Source organism: Monodelphis domestica, chromosome 6 (assembly GCF_027887165.1).
Source record: "Monodelphis domestica isolate mMonDom1 chromosome 6, mMonDom1.pri, whole genome shotgun sequence".
Taxonomy (NCBI): Eukaryota; Metazoa; Chordata; class Mammalia; order Didelphimorphia; family Didelphidae; genus Monodelphis; species Monodelphis domestica.
The window spans coordinates 260,821,794-260,847,004 of record NC_077232.1 but is presented as its reverse complement, the minus strand read 5'-3'; the positions used below and the strand labels follow the sequence as shown (position 1 = coordinate 260,847,004).

At 34.5% G+C, this 25,211-nt stretch overlaps 1 protein-coding gene across 1 annotated transcript in view; it reads left to right on the top strand.

The window, feature by feature from the left end:
• Positions 1-25,211, top strand: part of LOC130455102 (B-cell scaffold protein with ankyrin repeats-like) — a 79,053-nt gene extending 53,842 nt beyond the window's left edge. Inside the window, exons 2-3 of the mRNA XM_056803148.1 lie at positions 21,322-21,476; positions 25,059-25,211. Of these exons, the coding sequence (XP_056659126.1) occupies positions 21,322-21,476; positions 25,059-25,205 (302 nt within the window). The 3' untranslated portion in view covers positions 25,206-25,211. The remainder of the gene's footprint in view (positions 1-21,321; positions 21,477-25,058) is intronic.

Sequence of the window (25,211 nt, the reverse complement as noted above, 5' to 3'; positions counted from 1 at the left end):
AAAAATCTGATGCAAGAAAAATATCTCAACAAGAGAGATAACCAAAATATAATCTCAGAAGAGGACAACAATACAAAAAAGAAAATTTCTTAAGCCTCAAAAGAAAATGTGGAGAGACTTCCAGGTAAACATGGCAACAGTCTAGACACAGGACTCTACCTTTCCTCACCACCCCTCAATACGGACTACCTTAAAAAGCCAAAAAAAAAAAACCCAAACTCATATGAACAAAGGGACTCTACAGTAGGGCACAGAATTGAAGGTACATGAGATTTGGGTATTTCCATATCATAAGGGGGTGAAAAATCTTCAATAAAAAAAAAGCTGATCTACCCTCCCTCACCTCACCTACAGAGCCAGAGCCAGGAAGGACTAGAATCAGTGAGTGAGTGAGGGACACCTCTCAAACGAGTGAGGGCCACCTCTGGGTCCTTGGCAGCTGACTGAGACCACCTAGGACCTACCCCTGAGAGCAGCTAGGTCATGAATAGGCAATTTTCAGTTAAAGAAATCAAAACTATCAATAAGCACATGAAAAAGTGTTCTATATCTCTTATAATCAGAGAGATGCAAATAAAAACAACTCTGAGGTATCACCTCACACCTAGCAGATTGGTGAATATGACAGCAACAGAAAGTAATGAATGCTGGAGGGGATGTGGCAAAGTTGGGACATTAATGCATTGCTGGTGGATTTGTGAATTGATCCAACCATTCTGGAGGGCAATTTGGGACTATGCCCAAAGGGCACTAAAGGACTGTCTGCCTTTTGATATAGCCATAGCATTGCTGGGTTTGTACCCCAAAGAGATAATAAGGAAAAAGACTTGTAGAAGAATATTCATAGCTGCGCTCTTTGTGGTGGCAAAAAATTGGAAAATGAGGGGATGCCCTTCAGTTGGGGAATGGCTGGACAAATTGTGATATATATATATGTTGAATGGATGGAATACTATTAACACTCAAAGGAATAATAAACTGGAGGAATTCCAATGGAATGACTTCCAGGAATTGATGCAGAGTGAAAGGAGCAGAACCAGGAGAACATTGTACACAGAGACCAACATACTGTGGTACAATCAAATGTAACGGACTTCTCCATTAGTGGCAATGCAGTGATCCTGAATAACCCAGAGGAATCTATGAGAAAGAAAATTATCCACATTCAGAGGAAAAACTATGGAAGTAGAAACACCGAAGAAAAACAACAGATTGACTACATTTGAAATCTCTCACAAGAAAAACAATTGACCTGGAAAACAGATCCAGGATAGAAAATTTAAGAATCATTAGATTGCCTGACAAAATTAATTTCATTTGTATTGCTTTTCTGCATAAACTTTTAAATTTAACATAGTCAAAAATTATCTATTTTACATGTTATAATATTCTCTATATCTTGTTTTGACTTAAATTCTTCCCTTATTTACAAGTCTGATAATAAAGTATTTTTTCTGCCAGTAATTTGCTTATAGCATACCCTTTATTTTTAAATCATATATCTGTTTTGACTTTATCTTGGTGTATGGAGTAAGGTCTATGTCTAAATTCTGCCATGCTATTTTCTAGTTTTCCCTTCAGTTTTTGTCAAATAGTAATTTCTCCTTTCATTTTCAGTAATACTAATTTGGTGTTTAATGGGGGTGGGGGAGTGAGCATTAAATGTTTATTCTTTTTCTAGTTTTTTTGGTTGCATATCTAATTAATTTACCTGATCTTTCTCTGCTTTATTGATGTAAGCATTCAGATATATAAATTGTCCCCTAAATACTCCTTTGACTGCATTCAAAAATTGTCATATGTTGTCTTCTTATTATCATTTCTGTTAGTGAAATTTTTGATGCTTTCAGTGATATGAGGCTATTTGGTTGCTAATTAAACTTTGGTCTTTTATTCTCCAGTCCTTTGTTTAATTTTGGTAGCATTATGGTCTGAATAGGATGTATTTAATATTTTTGCTTTTTTGCATTTGATTGAGACATAATATTATATGATCAATTTTTATGAAAGTTCCATCTACTATTAAGAAAATATATCATCTTTTCTATTCCCATTCACTTTGCTGCAGAGATATTTGAAGTCTAATTTTTCACTAATTCTATTCACCTTAATTTCTTTCTTGTTTATTTTTTCATTTAAATCATCTAATTCTAAGATGGAAAGTTTAAGGTTCTCTACTAATCTGGTTTTATTGTCTTTTTCTTCTTGTTATTCATGTAGTTTAGTTTTTAGGAATTTGGATACTCTGCCATTTGATACATATATGATTAATATAGATATTTTTCATCAACTATGGTTCCCTTTGTAAATGTGTTATTTTATTCTTTATCTCTTAATTATATCAATTTTTACTTTTGCTTTGTCTGAGATAATAATTCCTACCTCAGCTTTTTGTTAAACCCTTACCTTCTTCTTAGAATCAATACTGTGTATTTTTTCCAAGGCAGAATAGTGGTAAGGGCTAGGCAATGAGGGTTAAGTGACTTGCTCAGGATGACCCAGCTGGGAAGTGTCTGAGGCCATATTTGAACCTAAGACCTCCCATCTCTAGGCCTGGCTCTCAATCCATTGAGATACCCAGCTGCCACCACTACCTCAGCTCTTTAAACTTCGGATGAAACAAAATAGGTTTTCTCCATCCCTTCACCCTTACTCTATCTGTATCCTTGTTTTAAACGATTTCTTGTAGACAGCATATTGTGATATTCTAGCATTTAATCCACTCTGCAATCCTCTGTGATTTTATGCATACATTTATTCCATTCATATTTAATTATGATTATTAACTGTGTTTCCCTCCATCTTATTTCCCCCATTTATTCTTCTCTTTATCTCCTTTCAGCCTTTCATTGTTCACAAATGTTTTTGCTTCTCCTGAATGTTTTCTTCCTTTTTGTCTGTTCTCCCCCCTCCATTTTTTGTTCCTTTCCCCATTCTTACTCTTCTTGCTCGGTAAGAAAGATTTCTGTACCTATGAGTGTAGATATTATTTGAAATTTGTAACAATTTTGATCAAAGTAAGTTTCAAACATTGTATGCTATGCCCTTACCTTACATACCACTGTCTCAATTCTTTAGTGCTTCTTCATGTGAGATAATTTACTCCAAACATTCTCTCTTTTTCTCTTTTTTGCATTGTATTACTGTTACTTATATCTTGATTAAAAGAACAATTTCCTATCATATTCATCTTAGCTCCTTGCTCTGTCAATATTTGCTCCTATTCTTTGTCCTAATAGTGATAAATTTCTTAAATATCTTCAGCACTTTAATGATCCTAAGTACTTTAGGTATCTTGGGTACTCTAAGCATCTTATATATCTTAAGCATCTTAGTTATCACCTTTTTAGTAATAATGTAATCAGTTTAAACTCATCATTTTGCTTGGTTACCTTAAAGTATCTTAAGTATCTTAAATATCTCTTGTACCATAAGTATCTTAAGTGTTCTAGTAATTACTTTCCTGTGCAAGGAATGTAGATCACTTTAGACAATTGTTTCCCTTAATTACTTTAAATATATTTAATACATAAGGCCTTTTTTGTACTATGGAAATATTGAATATCCTGGTTACCACTTTCCCATACAGGATTGTGATTAGTTTAACTCCGGTGATTCTTGAGGTTTTTTTTTTCTTTGTACCTTGTTAGGCTTCTTTTGAGTTTCAAATATGATCACTAAGCTTTCTTTTAGCCCTGATTATTTCATTAAGAATGATGGAAATTGGACTTCCAGTCAAGATGGCAGCTTAGAGAAAGCTAAAGTTCAGGTCTCCGGAAACCCTTCCCTACCTAACTCAAACTATATGCTCCTAAGGCACCTAAATTCAAAACAAACAATAGCATAGACCCCGGGAATCCTCCTCCTGGACCTGGACCTGGATCAAAAGGTAAGGCCCCCCCAAAAGCCAGAACCCGAGATCACTTGGACCTAAGGGGTAGGCAGAAGGAAGGTCCCAGTACCCATCCTCCCAACTGAGAGAGCTGAGTCAGAGGCAGCAGAGGGAACCTCAGAGCCTCAGGGACGGCTATCCTGAAGGCTACTTCCTGAAAACAACCTGACCCAGTCAAAGGGGCACCCAGACAGCAGGGAAACAAAGAGAGATGGGGGGAGCCTGTAGCCCTCTGACCAGATCCTTCCATCTGAGTCTCATCATAGTCTCACCTGAGTCTCAGGGCATACTCAGTCTGAGGTTAATCCTATCACCAGCTCTCAGAGCTCCTGGAAGCCACAGCCCCTCCCCCCTCAGAGAGCAGGGTCCTCTGAAACAACAGTAACCCTCAGGGCTGGCAAAAGGGCCTTGGAGCTGAAGGCCGTATCCTGAAAACAACCTGACCCAGTCGCGGGGGCACCCAGACAGCAGGGAAACAGAAAGAGACGAAGGAGCCTACAGCCCCCTGGCTGGATCCTTCCATCCGAGTCTCACGGAAGGTCCCTGCCTCAAAGCATACTCAGTTCAACCCAGAGAAAGTTAATCATATCAGGAGCCCTCAGAGCTCCGGGAAGCCTCAGCACCTCCCCCCTCAGAGTGCTGGATCTCCTGGCCTGCTAAGGCACAGAAACAAACACCCCCAGGAACGGGCCAAGCCAGGCTCAGAGCTTGGAAGTAAGGCAAAGGAGAAGCATTGGGAGGGAACTGGGGAGGGCAGTAACACAGAAACACAAGCAATTCCTGGCTTACCCGGGAAGACAGAACAACAACTGCATAGAAAGGACAATCTGCCAACAATCTGCCTAGGGCTAAAACCTCTGACAACCAGACAGAGATAAGAAAAGCTAGTCTTCCCCACTCAGATAGAGATGGCAAACTCCACAGAAGCACAAAAGCCCCAAAATTCCAAGAAAACAAGAAGAAGGGGGCAACTTTGGACACATTTTATGGAGCAAAAATACAAAATACAGAGGAGATGGAAGAGGAAACACAAGCAAATGCTCCAAAACCTTCCAAAGGAAATGGAAACTCTCCACAAACCCATGAAAAATTTGAATAGGAAACGATCAAAAAGATGGAAGCCCTCTGGAGGAAAAGTGGGAAATAATGCAAAAGAAATTCTCGCATCTGCAAAACCAGTTTGACCAAAGTGAAAAGAAAAACCAGGCTTTAAAAGTCAAAATCAGGCAACTCGAAGATAATGAGCAAGAATTAATAAAGCATAGCCAAAAGACCAAGAAATTAGAAGAGAACATAAAATATCTCACTGCCAAGGTGACAGATTTGGAAAATAGAGGAAGAAGAGATAATTTAAGAATAATTGGACTTCCAGAAAAGCCAGAAATAAACAGCAAACACAACATCATAATACAAGATATAATCAAAGAAAATTGCCCAGAGATTCTAGAACAAGGGGGCAATACAGCCACTGACAGAGCTCACAGAACACCCTCTACACTAAATCCCCAAAAGACAACTCCCAGGAATGTAATTGACAAATTCCAAAGCTATCAAACAAAAGAAAAAATTCTACAAGAAGCCAGAAAAAGACAATTTAGATATAAAGGAATGCCAATCAGGGTCACACAAGACCTTGCAAGTTCCACTTTGAATGATCATAAGGCATGGAACATAATTTTCCAAAAGGCAAGCGATCTGGGTCTTCAACCAAGAATCAGCTATCGAGCAAAACTGACTATATACTTCCAAGGGAAAGTATGGGCATTCAAGAAATTGAAGATTTCCAAGTTTTTGCAAAGAAAAGACCAGAGCTCTGTGGAAAGTTCGATATCGAAAAACAAAGGGCACGGAATACTTGAAAAGGTAAATGAGAAGGTGAGGGAAAAGGAGAAAAATGTTATCTTTTTCTTTTACTCAAACTCCCTTCAATAAGGACTACATTTATATCAATCTATGTATACTAACATGTGAGGAAAATGTAATGAGTAAATAGGGGGGAAAGAAAGACCAAATAGAATAATCTTTCTCACACAAAGATTCACACAGGAAGGGGAGGGGAAGAAAACTCCTATAAGAAGGAGAGGAAGAGAGTTTTTACTTAAACCTTACTCTAAGGGAAATCAACTCTGAGAGGGAAGAACATCCAGATCAAATGGGATCGTGAATTCTATCTTACCCAACAAGGGAAGGGAGAAGGGAAAACCAAGGGGGGTAAGGGAGAGGGAACACAAAAAAGGGAGGGAAGAAGAGGGGGGAGGGGAGGGAACAAAAAGGGAAGGACAAGAAAGGTAAATATATCAAGAGAGGGGACAAGGGGGACTGATTTAAAGTAAATCACTGGACTAAAAGGTAGAGCTGAAGAAGAAAGGTTAGAATTAGGGAAGGATATCAAAATGCAAGGGAGTCCAAAAGTGACAGTCATAACTTTGAACGTGAATGGGATGAACTCACCCATAAAACAAAGACAAATAGCAGAATGGATTAGAATCCAAAACCCTACCATATGTTGTTTTCAAGAAACACACATGAGGTGGGTTGACACCCACAAGGTCAGAATTAAAGGATGGAGTAGGACCTTCTGGGTCTCAACTGATAGGAAGAAGGCAGGAGTTGCAATCATGATATCTGATAAAGCCAAAGCAAAAATAGACTTGATCAAAAGGGATAGGGAAGGTAATTATATTTTGTTAAAAGGGACTTTAGATAATGAAGAAATTACACTAATCAACATATATGCACCAAATAATATAGCACCCAAATTTCTAATGGAGAAACTAGGAGAATTGAAGGATGAAATAGACAGTAAAATCATATTAGTGGGAGACATGAACCAACCATTATCAAATTTAGATAAATCAAACCAAAAAAGAAATAAGAAAGAGGTGAAAGAAGTGAATGAAATCTTAGAAAAATTAGAATTAATAGACATATGGAGAAAAATCAATAAGGATGAAAATGAATACACCTTCTTCTCAGCAACACATGGCACATCCACAAAGATTGACCATACATTAGGTGACAGAAACATGGACTACAAATGCAGAAAAGCAGAAATAGTAGATGCAGCCTTTTCAGATCACAAGGCAATAAAAATAATGATCAGTAATGGTACATGGAAAACCAAATCAAAAACTAATTGGAAATTAAACAATATGATACTCAAAAGTATTTTAGTTAGAGAAGAAATCATAGAAACAATTAATAATTTCATCGAGGAAAATGACAATGGCAAGACATCCTTTCAAACCTTTTGGGATGCAGCCAAAGCGGTAATCAGAGGTAAGTTCATATCCCTGAGTGCATATATTAACAAACAAGGGAGAGCAGAGATCAATCAATTGGAAATGCAAATAAAAAAAACTTGAAAGTGATCAAATTAACCCCCCCCCAGCAGAAAACCAAACTAGAAACCCTAAAAATTAAGGGAATTTAATAAATAAGAGAAGAAGCTGGTACTTTGAAAAAACAAACCAAATAGACAAAGTACTGGTCAATCTAATTAAAAAAAGGAAAGAAGAAAAGCAAATTAACAGCATCAAAGATGAAAAGGGGGACATCACCTCCAATGAAGAGGAAATTAAGGGGGTCATTAAAAATTACTTTGCCCAATTATATGGCAATAAATACACCAATTTAGGTGATATGGATGAATATATGAAACAATACAAACTGCCTAGACTAACAGAAGAAGAAATATAATTCTTAAATAATCCCATATCAGAAAATGAAATCCAACAAGCCATCAAAGAACTTCCTAAGAAAAAATCCCCAGGGCATGATGGATTCACCAGTAAATTCTATCAAACATTCAGAGAACAGTTAACCCCAATACTATACAAACCATTAGACATAATAAGCAAAGAGGGAATTCTACCAAACTCCTTTTATGACACAAACATGGTACTGATTCCAAAACCAGGCAGATCAAAAACAGAGAAAGAAAACTATAGACCAATTTCCCAAATGAATATAGATGCAAAAATCTTAAATAGGATACTAGCAAAAAGACCCCAGCAAGTGATCAGAAGGGTCATCCACCATGATCAAGTAGGATTTATCCCAGGGATGCAGGGCTGGTTCAATATTAGGAAAACCATCCACAGAATTGACCACATCAACAAGCAAAGCAACAAGAACCACATAATTATCTCAATAGACACAGAAAAAGCCTTTGATAAAATACAACATCCATTCCTATTGAAAACACTAGAAAGCATAGGAATAGAATGGTCATTTCTAAAAATAATAAACAGTATGTATCTAAAAACATCAGCTAATATCATCTGCAATGGGGATAAACTAGATGCATTCCCAATAAGAACTGGAGTGAAACAAGGATGCCCATTATCACCTCTACTATTTGCCATTGTACTAGAAACACTAGCAGTAGCAATTAGAGAAGAAAAAGAAACTGAAGGCATCCAAATAGGCAAGGAGGAGAACAAGTTATTACTCTTTGCAGATGACATGATAGTCTACTTAAAGAATCCTCGAGATTCAACCAAAAAGCTAATTGAAATAATCAACTTTAGCAAAGTTGCAGGATATAAAATAAACCTGCATAAGTCATCAGCATTTCTATATATCTCCAACACAGCTCAGCAGCAAAAATTAGAAAGAGAAATCCCATTCAAAATCACCGTAGACAAATTAAAATACCTAGGAATCTATCTCCCGAGACAAACACAGGAACTATATGAACACAACTACAAAACACTCTCCACACAACTAAAACTAGACTTGAGCAATTGGAAAAACATTAACTGCTCATGGATAGGACAAGCCAATATAATAAAAATGACCATCCTATCCAAACTTATCTATCTATTTAGTGCCATACCCATTGAACTCCCAAAAAATTTCTTTACTGATTTAGAAAAAAACATAACAAAGTTCATTTAGAATAACAAAAGATCAAGGCTATCAGGGGAAATCATGAAAAAAAAAAACAAATGATGGGGACCTTGCAGTACCAGACCTTAAACTATATTACAAAGCAGCAGTCATCAAAACAATTTGGTACTGGATAAGAGACAGAAAGGAGGATCAGTGGAATAGACTTGGGGCAAGCAACCTCAGCAAGACAGTATACGATAAACCCAAAGATCCCAGCTTTTGGGACAAAAATCCACTATTCGATAAAAACTGCTGGGAAAATTGGAAGACAGTGTGGGAGAGATTAGGAATTGATCAACACCTCACACCCTACACCAAGATGAATTCAAAATGGGTGAAAGACTTAAACTTAAAGAAGGAAACCATAAGTAAATTGGGTAAACACAGAATAGTATACATGTCAGACCTTTGGGAGGGGGAAGACTTTAAAACCAAGCAAGATATAGAAAGAATCACAAAATGTAAAATAAATAATTTCAAATACATCAAATTAAAAAGCTTTTGTACAAACAAAACCAATGTAACTAAAATCAGAAGGGAAACAACAAATTGGGAAAAAATCTTCATAGAAACCTCTGACAAAGGTTTAATTACTCAAATTTATGAAGAGCTAAATCAATTGTACAAAAAATCAAGCCATTCTCCAATTGATAAATGGGCAAGGGACATGGATAGACAGTTTTCAGATTAAAGAAATCAAAACTATTAATAAGCACATGAAAAAGTGTTCTAAATCTCTTACAATCAGAGAGATGCAAATCAAAACAACTCTGAGGTATCACCTCTCACCTAGCATTTTGGCTAACATGATAGCAAAGGAAAGTAATGAATGCTGGAGGGGATGTGGCAAAGTAGGGACATTAATTCATTGCTGGTGGAATTGTGAACTGATCCAGCCATTCTTGATGGCAATTTGGAACTATGCCCAAAGCGCAATAAAAGAATGTCTACCCTTTGATCCAGCCATAGCACTACTGGGTCTGTACCCCAAAGAGATAATGGAGAAAAAGACATGTACAAGAATATTCATAGCTGAGCTCTTTGTTGTGGCCAAAAATTGGAAAACGAGGGAATGCACCTCAATTGGGGAATGGCTGAGCAAATTGTGGTATATGTTGGTGATGGAATACTATTGTGCAAAAAGGAATAATAAAGTGGAGGAATTCCATGGAGACTGGAACGACCTCCAGGAAGTGATGCAGAGCGAGAGGAGCAGAACCAGGAGAACATTGTACACAGAGAATAATACACTGTGGTATAATCGAACATAACGGACTCCTCCATTAGTAGAGGTGTAATGTCCCTGAACAATCTAAAGGGATCTAGGAGAAAAAACACTATTCATAAGCAGAGGATAAACTGTGGGAGTAGAAACACCGAGGAAAAGCAACTGCCTGACTACAATGGTTGAGGGGACATGATAGAGAAGAGACTCTAAACAAACACTCTAATGCAAATACTAACAACATGACAATGGGTTCAAATCAAGAACACATGTGTTACCCAGTGGAATCATGCGTTGGCTATGGGGGTTGGGGGGGAGGAAAAGAAAATGATCTTTTTCTTTAATGAATAATGCTTGGAAATCATCAAATAAAATATTATAAAATTTTAAAAAAATGCAAAAGAAAAGAATGATGGAAATTCCTTCATTTTATTAAAAATCCATTTATTCCCCTAGAGTATTATGTTTAGTTTTGGTGAGTGATTTTTTTGGTTGTAGGCCTAGATTAGTGTTGGGTAACTTTTAAGAGATCATGTGCTCACACAGCATCTTCAAGTGGCCCATGAGTCCCCCACATTACCCCAGAAAATAGAGGGATGAAGTGCTCACATTGGTCTTCTGGACAGAGGAGTGCGACATGCAAAAATGCCCTCAAGCATGGTGGAGAGATTGAGAATGGAGCAACCCCAATTCAAAAAAAATTAAAAGTCAAACCATAAACTGGGAAAAAAATCTTTATAGTATCTTTCTGACAGAGGCTTCACTTATCAAATATATAGAGACCTGAGCATAGAGCATTTCCCAGTTAACAAATGGTCAAAGGATAAAGACAGGCAATTCTCAGAGAAAGAAATTAAAACTATCTTCAGTCACTTGAAAAACTCTCTAAACCACTATTTTAAAAAAATATTTAATTAACTGATTTAGAATATTTTTCCATGGTTGCATGTCATCATTCAAAAGCCATTTCTATATTATTAATATTTGCAATAGAGTGAGCATTTAGAGTCTATCCAAATCACTATTGATTAGAGAAAAGCAAATTAAAACAGCTCTGAGGTACCATCTCACAGCCATTACTCACATGACAAAAAGGAAAATTATAAAAGTTGGAGAGGTTGTAGAAAAATTGAGACACTAATACACTGCTAGTGAAACTGCAAACTGTATAACCATTCTGGAACACAATCTGGAACTGTGCCCAAAAGGTCATAAAATTGTGCATACCCATTGACTCAGTAATATCACTACAAGATCAAGATTTATATCTCAACAAGATTAAAGATAGAAGCAAAAATCTTACCTGTACAAAAACATTCATAGCAGCCCTTTTTGTGGTGATTTAAAGTAACATTTCTTAGTCCATGATGGAGTTAGAGGGAATAATTTTAAAATATCTTTTTTAAAGATGATAATGGAAAGGCAGTGAGCTTGATAATGAAACAAGTAGATAATATTGCAATGTTTAGGTGGAGTTGTAATTCAGTTGTAAATCAGCAATTATGTTAGCTTTCTCTTTCATGACCTATGCAATTAGCTTGCATCTAAGCAATCAGTAAGAAAAAAGATTCAGAATTTTCTTTCCTTTAGAAGAATTATATATCCCTGTATATAGATCTATCAGATTGTTCCTTGATACAGAATTTTAATCAGGACAAAGTATGGTAGAGTTAGCAGATCACTGGATTTGGAGTCAGATGGCCTGAGATCATACCTCTGCTACTACTAATCAGAAAAATCACTTATCCTCCTTGGGTCTTAATTTTCCAATACATAAAATAAGGGATATTAGATAAACTCTAAGATTTTAATGTATATTTTTATAAAAGCTGTCTTGTTTGCATTCCTAACCAATCTCTGTCACTCTTCAATCCATCTTGCACACAACTTCCAAAATAAGCTTTCTTAGGCAGAGTTTTGGCTTGTTCAGAAATTTCAAATGTCTCTAATATTTCTACAAGCTTCCTAATCTGGCATGGAAAGCCCTCCAAATTCTAGTCCAACCTACCCATCCAACACACAAAATTGGATTCTTTGCTATTCCCTGAACTTGACCTGCATCTCCTCCCTTCACACATTTACATCACCAGTCCTCTATCTCTTGAATGCTCTCCATATTCATTTTTTTCTTTCAGAATTTGATCCTCCTTCAAGGCTTAGCTCAGATACTCTTTTTTTTTTTTGACTGTCTCATTTCTCTCTTGAATTCAGGAGTCTTTATTGCACTCCCTTTCTATTAATGTCTTCTTCTTACTCAAATATTCTTGCTGCAGTTTGATTTTTTTCAGTCTCTCTTTGCTTCCTGATCAATTCTATATTTCTCTAAGTTTGCATTGTATCTCCCCAGTAAAGGTGCGTATAAGAGTGTGCCTAATTTGCCTGCATGTGTTATCGCACCTCTGAAGGCTGCTTCCCATCAAGAAGCCAAAAGTGCCAGCAAAGCAATTTGCTCCTATAGAAGGTCTTCAAGGGCAAGGACAGTTCCACTTCTGTCATTTTATCCCCAGTGTTTAGCAAAGCACCTTGCATGTCCTAGACATAATACATATTTATTAAATTAAATTGAATTGGATATCTGATTGTATGACACAAAAAATCAATTACTGTTATCATTTTTATTGCCTCAATGATTTTGTTACAGAATATATCTAGAGAAGCTTGAGGATTTTACCCAAACTGACTGTGGTTTAAGGTAGCTTTACTTAACCTCCTTGCCCTCAGCAATTATATTTATTCACTGAAGAGGCTAAAATAATTGATCTCTAATGTTTTTTGATTCTGTGCTTGATTTAATGGAATGATGTTTCTAAGTCTATCTGGTATTTTTCTGTGTTTAAAAAAAAAATCCACTCTGGAAAATTCTGCAAAATAGACAGCACAACCAACCTATCCTTAAACCACAATGTAGAGAGAGATAAAAAATTAATTACCAGCCTGATAACTTACTCTTCCAACATACGTGTTGGAAAGTCTGGGAAGTTTCTGGAAAAGTATAAATAGGAACTGATCTCACTCACTCTAGTCAATAAGTAGAGATGAATAGCGATTGGTTGTGGTATCAGAGGGAAATGGAAAGAATACAATTCCTTGATCAGAAGTCCCCAAACCAATAGATTAGTACTAAAAAATCCTTTCATAAACCTGAATATTTTAGCATCCAATATAGTATAGTAGTCTATTAATTTTCTCCAAACTCATTCTCACAATTCTATTAGTAAATTTTTAAGCATACACTCAATGTGTGAATGTTTACCTATTTATTAAATACATGTAGATGAAACATTTATTGAGCACTTACTATGTACTGATTTTGAGTCAAAGAACAAATGATAAAATAAATAGATAATACCATCAAAGAAAATGAACCAAACATTTGGTTTGAGAAATGGATTCACAACTTTATAGGATACAAACAAAGCAAGACTAAGGGGAAATTTTATATATCTTAAAGTTTTGACTTTTAAATATGTAGATTTTGAATTAAATTTTATTTTATTTTACTTTTTAATAAATTTGAAAATATTTTTACAAATTGTATGTAATAACAAATTTCCACTCAAATTTTCCCAAGTTATATGATCAAACATTTCTATCTCCCACCCTTTCCTTCCCCCTCCTGGTGCTGGCAGTCAATTTGATCTGGGATATGTATGTATCATCAAGCAAAACATTTCCATAGTGTTCATTTTTGTAAGTGCATAATACAAAATATAAACCCAAATAAACACTTAAAAAACATATGCCTTCATCAGCATTCTGACTCCAACATTTCTTTCTCTGGAAGTGGATAGCATTCTTTGTGATAAATGCCCCCAAATTGTCCTGGGTCACTGTATTGCCAATATCCGGTAAGTCTATGACAACTGATCATTCCACAATATTGCTATTACTGTGTACACTTTTTTCCTGATTCTATGTAATTCTTTTTTCACATTATTTTATTTCTCTTTTTAAAAATGTTTTGCCATGGTTACTTGATTCATGTTCTTTTCCTCCCCTCTTCACTCCCCTCACCTATAACTGACAAGCAATCCCACTGGGTTTTGCATGTATTATTACTCAAAACCTATTTCTATATTATTCATATTTGTAATAGAGTAATCTTTTAAAAACCACAACCCCAAATCATATAGCCATATAAACAAGTCATAAATTATGTGTTTTTCTTCTGCTTTTCTACTCCTATAGTTCTTTCTCTAAATATATATGGCTTTCTTTTTCATTAGTTCCACAGAATTGTTTTTGATCATTGCATTGTATTTAGGAACAGAGCCTATTACATTTGATCATCCCACAATGTATCAGTTACTGTATACAGTGTTCTCCTCATTTCACTCCACATAAGTTCATGGAGGTCTTTCCAGTTTGTATAGAAATCAAGCAGTTCATCATTCCTTATAGCACAAGAGTATTCCATTACCATCATATACCACAATTTATTCAGCCACTCTGTAAACTAGGGACAACCTCTTATTTTCCAATTTTTTGCCACAACAAAAAGCTCAGTGATAAATATCTTTGTACAATTTATTTTTATCTCTATGGGGTACAAACCCAGCAGTGATATAACTGGATCAAAGGGCATGAAATTCCAAACTGCCCTCCAGAATGGTCAGATCAACTCACAACTCCAACAGCCATGCTTTAGTGACCAAGTTTTGCCACAGCCTCTCCAGCATTTATTGTTTTCCTTTACTGTCATACTGAATAATGTAATAGGTATGAGGTGGTACCTGAGAGTTGTTTTGATTTGAATTTCTTGGAATTTAGAGTATTTTTCATGTGATTATTGATAGTTTTGATTTCTTCATCTCAAAAATTGCCTATTCATATCCCTTGACCATTTGTCAATTGTGTAATGACTGTACTTTTAACTGTAAATCTTAAAATTTCTCAGACTTGTGAATGTTAAAGATTCTCAGACTCTACCTTAGAACATTTGGTTAAGACCATTCCCCATTTTAAACAATGAAGGTACTTGACCAGGAATGTGAGAACTATAACCTTACTCCACCCATACTTAAGCATAATTTAGGGGAAAATAAAGTTGTAAACTCTTTACTGAACAATGAAAAGTACTTTACCCATACTTAAAATAAAGCTAAAAAACCTTAAGCTGGGTCTATTTTTAGATCTAATACAAAAAGATGCTAAGTACCTATGAAGGTCAGGTAACTTGCAAACTTGCAAGGGACAAGCTTAACAACAGAGGTGTGAAGTTTTAGTCTACTCAGGTGTGAATTAAGAATGGTCAGTCCTTTGGAAAATGTCTGCTGTGATTAGTAGATGTAAAAACTTAGAGGAGGTGACATAGGAGAAAATTATCTTTAAAAGGAGGTCAGAAAGGGTTCTGAGAGGGGCAGCTTGCCAAAGCTGAATTGGAGGACTCGATGGCTGAACTTAGTGGAGCTGAGGAGCTAAACTGGTGGGTCTCTCTGAACATTAGAATCTTGAAAATCTTGTGGTGAGTGGATTAAAGACTGACTGATCTCTCTCTTAAGGCTTAAGCCTAGGCTGGCCTAGCCCTTTTCTCATTATTTATTCTTACTATCTCTTCCTTTCATTAATTCCTTAATTTGTATTAATTAAAATCTCTATAAACCCAGCCGACTTGGGTATATTTAATATTTGGGAGTTTTCCCATGGTGACCGCTATATTTTTTTTATTTAAAACCATATTTTCGAGGTCACAGTTTATGACAACCACTCTTTTATCTTTTAAAAAAAACTTAGTTCCAGGGGGCAACTGGGTAGCTCAGTGGATTGAGAGCCAGGCCTAGAGATGGGAAGTCCTAGGTTCAAATCTGGCCTCAGACACTTCCCAGCTGTGTGACCCTGGGCAGTCACTTAACCCCGTTTGCCTAGCCCTTACGACTCTTCTGCCTTGGAAACAACACACAATATTGACTCCAAGATGGAAGGTAAGGGTCTAAAAAAAATTTTTTTAATTAAAAAAAAAAAAACTTAGTTCCTCATATATTTGGGAAATTAGAACTTTATCATAGAGTTTTCTTAAAAATGTTTTCCTGCAGTTTATTGCTTCCCTTCTAATTCTGATTGCATTGTTTTTGCTTGTACAAAAACCTTTTAATTTAATATAATCAAAACTATACATTTTATATATTGTATTGTTCTATATAGTTTGCTTGGTCTTAAATTCCTTCCTTTCCCATGTATCTGACAAGTATACTATTCTATATTCACCTAATTTACTTATAGTTTCATCCTTTATATTTATCTTTTATTCATTTTGAATTTTATAGGGTTTGAGATGTTAATCTAAATCTAATTTTCCCATATCATTTTCTAATCTTCCTAGAAGTTTTTGTTGAATAGTGAGTCCTTGATCCAGAAGGTGGGATCTTTGGGTTTATCACACACTAGCTTGCTGAGGTTTTTTACCCCTAGTCTATTCATTCCATCGTTCCACTCTTCTATCTCTTAACCACTACCATATTGTTTTGATGATTGCTGCCTTGCAATATAGTTTAAAATATGATACTGCTAGGTCTACATCCTTAACAATTGTTTTTCATTCAATTCCTTTTATATTCTTGATATTTTGTTCTGGAAAGATGAACTTTGTTATAATCTTTTTTAATTCTTTGAAAAAGTTTTTTGGCAATTTGATTAGTTTAGGTAGGATTATCATTTTTATTATATAAGCTCATCCTACCCATGAGCAATTTATATTTTTCCAATTGTTTAAATCTAGATTATCATTTTTATTATATAAGCTCATCCTACCCATGAGCAATTTATATTTTTCCAATTGTTTAAATCTAGTTTAACTGTGTGTAAAATGTTTTGTAGTTGTGCTCTTATAATTTCTGTGTTTGTCTTGGCAAATAGATTCCTAAGTGTTTTATATTGTCTAGAGTGATTTTAAATAGAATTTCTTTTTCTAACTCTTGCTGCATAGTTATAATAGAAATATATAGAAATGCCGATGATTTATGTTTGTTTATTTTTGTATCCTGCAACTTTGCTAACCTTGATAATTATTTCTACTAGTTTTTTAGTTGATTCTCTAGGATTCTTTAAGTAGATCATCATATCATCTGCAAAGAGTGCTAGTTTAGTCTCCTCATTGCCTACTTTAATACCTTCAAATTTTTTCTTCTCTAATTCCTTCTGCTAGCATTTCTAGAATAATGTTAAATAATAGTGGTGATAATGGGCATCCTTGCTTCACTCCTAATCTCATTGGGAAGGCTTCCCATTTTTCCCCATTGCAGAAGATACTTGCTGACGGGTTAAAATGAATACTTTTTATTATTTTGAGGAAAGGCCCTTTATTCCTATACATTCTAGTGTTTTCAATAGGAAGAGGTGTTGTATTTTGTCAAAGACTTTTTCTGCATTTGTTGAGATAAGCATGTGATTTCTGTTAATCTGGTCGTTAACATGATTAATTATGTGGATGGTTTTCCTAATATTAAACCATCTTGCATTCCTGTCATAAATCCTACCTGATCATAGTGAATAATCATTGTGACGACTTGCTATAACCTCTTTGCTAGCATTTTATTTAAGATTTGTGTTTCTATGTTCATTAAGGAGATTGATTATAGTTTTCCTTCTGTTTTTGGTCTTCCTGACTTGAAAATTACTTCCATATTTGTGTCATAAAAGAATTTGGTAAGACTCCTTTCCTTATTTTGTCAAATAGTTTGTGTAGTATTGGAATTGATTGTTCTTTAAATGTTTGATAGAATTCACTTGTGAATCCATCTGGCCCTGGGGATTTTTTCTTAGTGAGTTCCTTGATGGCTTGTTCAATTTCTTTTTCTGATATGGGATTATTTAAGTATTGTATTTCCTCTTTTGTTAATCTAGACAATTCATATTTTTTTGTGAATGTTTGCCCATTTCAGCTATATCATCATATTATTGTCTTATAATTGGGGAAAAAAGAGCTCTCAATGGTTGCCTTAATTTCCTATTCATTATTCATTTTTATACTGTTCATTTGAGTCTTTTCTTCTTCTGTGACTAAATTAACCAGCATTCTATCTATTTCATTTGTTTTTTCAAAGTACCAGCTCCTAGTCTTATTTATTAGTTCAATAGTTCTTTTATTTTCTGTTTTATTAATTTCTCCTTTAACTTTTAGGATTTCCAATTTAGTTTTTATCTGGGGACTTTTAATTTGTTCTCTTTTAATTTGACCTCCTCCCTCTATATTTTGATATAGGCACTCAGGGATAGCAATTTTTGCCTGAGTACTACTTTGGATGTATCCCATAGATTTTGATATGTGGTCTCCTCATTGTCATTCTCTTCAATGAAATCAGTAATTGTTTCTCTAATTTCGCCTTTGACCCACTAGGTTTGAAGAATTATATTATTTAGTTTCCCCTGGAAAAAATATACTCAGTTTTGCCAGATAGATGACTCTGGGTTGTAAACCAAGGTCCTTCACTTTCCTGAATATCATATTCCATGTCTTCTGATTCTTTATTGTGGAAGTCACTAAGTCTTGTGTAGTCCTAATTGAAGGTTCATAGTATTTGAATTGTTTCTTTCTGACTGGTTGAAGTTTTCTCCTTGGCGTGAGCACTCTTAAATTTAGGAATTATGTTACTGGAAGTTGTCATTTGAAGATTTCTTTCTGGATGTTATCTGTAGATTCTTTCAGTTTCTATTTTATTTTCTTGTTCAAGGATGTCTGGGTAATTTTCTTTGATAATTTCTTGTATTATAATGTCCAAGTTCTTTTTTTTTATCATTTCTATATATTTTTCCAGGTCAATTGTTTTTTTTTAATGAGATACTTCACATTTTCTTCTGTTTTTTTTTTCATTCATTTGATTTTGCTCTATTGTTTCTTGATGTTCCATGTAATTATTCATTTTTAGTTGCTCAATTCTAATTTTTTAATACCTGATTTTCTTCCATCAGCTTTTGGGTTTACTTTTCCATTTGGCTCATTTCTTCTTGCATTGCTTTCGTTTCTTTTCCCTCTACCATTTTTATTTGTTTTCTTAAATCCTTTTTGAGTTCTTCCAGAATCTGTATATAATCCATATTTTTCTTTTGTACTTTCTGTATGTTTGCTTTGCTTTCACTGTCCCCTTCAGTGTTTGTACCTTGCTCTTTGTCTTCAGAAAAATTCTTTATAGTTAAGTCCTTTTTTTTGTCTGCTCATCTTTCCTTTCTTTTTATATGTAGGCTCTGTTCTCTGGGAGGTTAGGATATCATCTTAAATTTCAGTTCTTCCTTGATGCTACCCTTAGTTTTATTTCTGGGTTTCTGCTCATTTCAGTTCTTCCAAGGTGGTATGATGGCCTAAAGGCTGATAGCTCTAAATGCCTCCTCTCACTGCTGATTCAATTAACCCTTGAGATACTGAGAGCTTAAAGACTTGACTCAGGCTTGGGTGTAAGGTTTTGGTCCCACTCTGTGCTTGATCAGGTTAGAACCTGTCTAAAATTCTAATCTCTGGCTTAAAGGTAAGGTTTTGGCTCACTATTGGCTTCATCTAGTCAGGCACACAGTAGACTTCCCTGTCCTGTAGCTCCACAGTTAACATTTGGAAAAAGAATTAGGGCTCTACAACCCTCTTTGGGTCTACCAATGACCACAAACTAAGATCTATATCCGTGGCACAGGCCCAGATTAGGACTCCTTGCTTCATTCTGGTCCCACACAGATCAGTCTGCTTTATCAAAGACTGCCCTGGGCTGGAATTCCAGATGTCACTACAGGTTTGAAATTTCAAGGGGGTGGGATGGTTAGACCCCTATTTCACCAGGTTCTGGATGTTGGATTAGGTTCTGAAGTTGAAACAGCAGATGTGGGATGGGAGTTTGTGACTTGCTCTTGACTTGCTCTTCACTTCTTGCTATAGCCTCCTACTCTCTGTGCTCCCCTGTCACCTCACCCCAGTGCCCCAGATGTTCTCTGTCTACCTTTTAGGTTTTTCTTTTCTTGAAAGTTATTTTACTCTCTTTCTTGGTTCTTTCACTCATGTATTCATTTTGTGTCATTATTTTAAGATTGGTTGGAGAGGATTCTTGTGGTGACTTTGGGCTTCTCTTCTCAAACAGCCATCTTGGCTCCACCTTATAGATTTTAAAATTTTAAGTAAAGAAAGAAAACTCAATGAATTGTGCAGGAAACTAATAAAACTTAAAAAACAACAAATTATTAAAAAGAATAAATACCTAAATAGAAGTACTGACAATCAAGAGTAAATTGGCAAAATGCACTGTTAAAAAGTAATAAATAAAACAACAGATTTTTTTAGTTAACAAGTATATAATGATAATAATGATCACTTATCTTATACTTACATTGTACCATGCCCTGTACTATTATACAAATATCTTATTTTATCTTTACAACATCCCCACATAGTACACTTTATTAAAATCTTTCATTTAGAAATATGGAAATTAAGGCAAAGATAGGTTAAGTAACTTACAGCAAGTAAGTATCTGAAATCAAATTTGAACTGAGGACCTCCTGACTCCAGGTACACATACCATGTAGCATGAAAAATAAATAGCAAAAGTAAACAGTATAAGAATAATGTATATAATTATTATATATATAATAATATAAGTATAAGTATAATTAATAACCAATAAAGAAGAAACGAGGGGAATCATTAGAAAAGTATTTCCTAACACTATAACAACAAAACTGTTACCCTATCAGATTGACAAAAGTGGCAAAAATAGTAAACAACAAATGTTGGAGGGGCTTCCAGAAAATGAGGCCAAGATAAGTTAATAGGCTCAACAGTAGCTAATTTTATTCAACCATGGGTCTTTAAGACTCTAAATCCAGCAATATTATGGGCCAATCAAATTACAAAAATGAGAAACCAGATAGACATCAAATGCCACAAGATATCATCAAGATGTTAAAAAAAAAAACTAAAGGAAATCCCTTAGTACACTTGATAGCTTTTTTACGAAGTTTTCCTTATATAGATTTGGAGAGAATAAAAATGTATGGAAGAGTTTTTGTTTCTTTTGGTGAAAAGAATGCTTAGATTTATAAAAATTATAAACTCCAAATCAAAGTAAAGAATTATCTCCCCAATTAAAATATATTCTCCTTGATGACAAGAACCATCTTCATACATCCTACATTGCATTGCATAATGACTTTCAAAAGAATATATAGAAATATATATATACTCAATAAGTATTTGCTGTATCAGTTATTTAAATTATTTAATCAGACTTCTAAAATGTTTTAATGAGTTGACTACGAAGTAAACTATTTTTCATATTGATATTTGGAAGGAATAAATTAACCATTTTTATGACTTAAATCAATGACTTTTCTCTAGGTTCCCAGAATTACTTTGAAGTTAATGATCCAGGAGAAACAGAAATGGAACACCATATAGAAATAAATGAGGCAAAGGAGATTGAAACAGCATCAGAAACTTCAGAAATCAGTGAGTCATCAGTTCTAGTGCTACCTGCTAAAATACCCTGTGAGGTAAGTTTAGTACATTTGTAAATCTCTTATACAATTCATGTCATAGATTTCTGAACAGTTTCTTTTTTTTCTTCAATTGTTGTTTGATGATTTTATAACAGGCCACGTGGTTGAACCTTGTATTAGAATTCTATATCCATATTACTCAAACATATTTACAAGAAAAGGAGAAACTTCTCAAATAAATTAATTGAGAGTTATTTATCATTTTCATCATAAATATCATTATCTTTAATCTAGGCAACATTTATGAGTGCCTTCAATGTGAACACTGTTCACAGAATAGTGCTAGATTCCCTAGGAGGAAATACTGCAGAAGGGGGAAGAGGTGGTCCATATCATTCAGAAACAAAGATAATAAAAACATTTTAAGCATTCTCCAATTTATTAATAACCAAATTAAGAATACTTCTATCATATAAATGACTAAGTGACCCTGTGCTAGAGATGGAGTCTCCATCAACCTGGTAATTTTTAAGCATTTCTTGAGTTTTCAAATTCCTTTCTTTTGGTACCTACTTTTGGTTATTTTTTGTTTAAAATATGATCTTCTTTCATATGCGACCTGTGATAAATGTGATAAGTATACTGATATGTTATTGAAGGGCATTTCATTGAGGGTAAGCTCAAAATAGTGATTAGAGAACCATCACTGAAGTCAAGAAGACCTGAAATCAAACCCCAACTCTGACACATAGTGGTTTTGTGACTGGAGAAGTCATCTAACTTCTGAGGGCTCCCAAGTAATCCTTTGAGACTTTTAAGTTGCACATTTGTTGTAAATCAATACTGGCAGAAAAATTTCCTCATGGGGAGTACACTGCAAGTATTTCATACTAGAGAAATTATATTTTAGGCTTATTTCTCATTATGTCATCATGCTATAAGATCTCATCAGTTTTGGCACTTTGTCTCATCACTAGCTTATGTACCTTTGATTGGAGGGTGGGATCATAAACACTAACTCCTCAATTTAATGAGAATTTTTAGTTTAAATACCTCATTTCTTTTATCTGGCTGCATTACACTGATATTTTTCTATCATGACCCCACACTGTGTACATTCAATTCCTCCTTGCCCAAGGCAAGCTTATTGTAAATATTCATTGTTCATGGATTGGCAGAGCCAATACAAGTAAAATGACAATCCTCCCTAAACTAACACATTGACTTAATTTCATCCCAATCAAATTACCCAAAAATTATCTTAGTAACGTAGAAAAAGTAATGGCAAAATTAATTTCAAAGAATCAAGTATCTAAAATAGCAAAAGAATTAATGAAAAAATAAAGGAAAGAGGTCTAGCAATACCAGTTATTAAACTTTATTATAAAAGCAGTAATTATTGAAATTATCTGGAACTGGCTATGAATAGAAAGGTAGATAAGTGTAACAGAACAGACATACAAGAAACAGTAGTAAAAGATTATAACAACCCTGTATTTATATATGTTTATATATAAATTCATATTTGGGGGATAAGAAATCACTATTTGGAAATATTTCTGGAACAGCTAGTAAGTAGTTTGATAAAACTAGGTACAGACAAATATCTTACACCATTCACTAAGATATGATCACAATGGATACACTATCTTGACATAAAAGGAGATCTAAGCAAATTAGAAGAACTTTGAAAATATTACCTATCAGATTTATAGAAAGGAGAGGAATTTGTGAGTAAACAAGAAATTGGAGAACATTATAAGATATAAAATGAATAACACTGAGTACATTAAATTGAAAATCTCTTATTCAAATCAAACTAATATTTTCAAGATTTTTCATCATCTCTAAGAGGTATAAAATAAATATATATATATATATATATATATAAAGAAATTTGTCGAATTTATGCTAATAAGAGTCATCATCCAATTGATAAATTAGCAAAAGATATGAACAGATAGTTTTCAGACAAATAAATCAAAGCCATATATAAGTACTTGAAAAATGCTCAAATCCAAACCAAAACAATTCTGAGGTGTCATCTAACACATCATTTTGACTAAAATGACAAATGTTTCAGAAGATATGGAACACTGGGGAGACTAAGTCACTGTTTGTGCAACTATGAACTGATCCATTTTGGGGAGCCATTTGGATTAATGCCCAGGAAGCTATAACATTATGTATATCCTTAGACCCAGCAAGACCTTTGTTGAGTCTCTTTTCCAAGGAGGTCAAAGTAAAAGGAAAGAACCTATTCATTCCAAAATATTTATAGCAGACTTGAAGGGCTATAGATAATTGTCAGCAAGATCTGGATAGGCTAATTAATTTGGATGGACTAAATTGAAAAGAAAAAGAGGTTATTCAATGATAACAGGAGAGGAAAGATGTGGGGGGGGGTAGAAAAAACATACATGCCTACTCTTTGTCCAGATTCAGTGTGTAAGAAGGCATCCAATATTCAAGAGATTGGCCAGGAACTCAATGTCTTCTGGATTGAGTCAGATCTCTGTAAGTGGGAGAAGTTGGAAGAAGCATGATAGCAAGAAATGAGAAGTAAGGGAAGTTGTTAGACCTCAACCTTTTAGAATGTGTTGGTGCAGAATAAAAGTAAAAGAGAAAGTCATAAGTTCAAAAAAGAGGAAGGAAGAGAAAGATTGGGAAATGACCTACTCTTTATCCATGAGAGACTGAAAATAAAAGCAAGTATAATTTTAGAGAATTCCTACATTATCTTTTTAAAATTTCCCACTTAATGTAATTATTTTATTTCTCAATTCTATATAATGATAAAATATTTTTCTTTAAAAATATAAATACAAAAAGGGCAACAGACCAAGAGACAGTTTAATATAATGGAGAGAGAACTAACTTTAGAGTCAGGGAGAATGAGTTCAAGTTTTCTCTGACAAATATTAACTATGTATATTTTTACATATACATTTACACATGTGAATACACATCCACACATGTAATATATTCAATACATATATGCAATGGGTACAAACAATATACATATATGATATCAAAAGCATAAATAACCCAAATCAACTTAAAAGTTACATTAGATCCATTTTCTGTTTATTTGTTCATCCATTTGTTTTTATTTTGTCAAATACAAAATATTTATGTAGGATTTCTCCTCATTATATCTGTAAGAGTATTTCTTTTTTGTTCATTTTTATTGAGTAAATCCTTTAAAATGTTAAAAATATATGGACACAACTGTTTGACCCACATGATTATTAAGTCTTGAGAGTTATGCCTTTAATGATATCTGATATTGCATTGCATTTCTGACTTTAGGCTTGCTCTCCATTCCAAATGTTGCCCTTGTCTTGGGAGACTTCAGTCTACATATTGGTGCCCCTTCAAACACCCTGCTCTCTTCAATATCCTAAAATCTCTATGAATTAACCAAGGATCTCTAGTTTGGTAACATTTCCCCGTATGTTATTTCTCTTAATCTCACAACCCTGAAGAATGTAGAGATCACCTATGAAAATGAACTGAGAAGGTAGCAGAGGGAACTCACTGAAAGAATTTTTCTGTTCATTGTTGGTACTTTCTGTGGTTGATGAGTAAGGAATCTGGTCACAAACTGATTGGAATACATGTTTTATTCTGTAGGATCCTGGTGACATTTTCATTCTCTTGAAAGATGAAATAACTGGTGACATTGAAATTGAATTTTCTACAGACAGCAAGTGCATTAGAACCCGGCCATTGCTTTGGAGCAAGACAGTCAGGTATCTGAAAGCTTTAGGTAAGAGCTGACTTTAT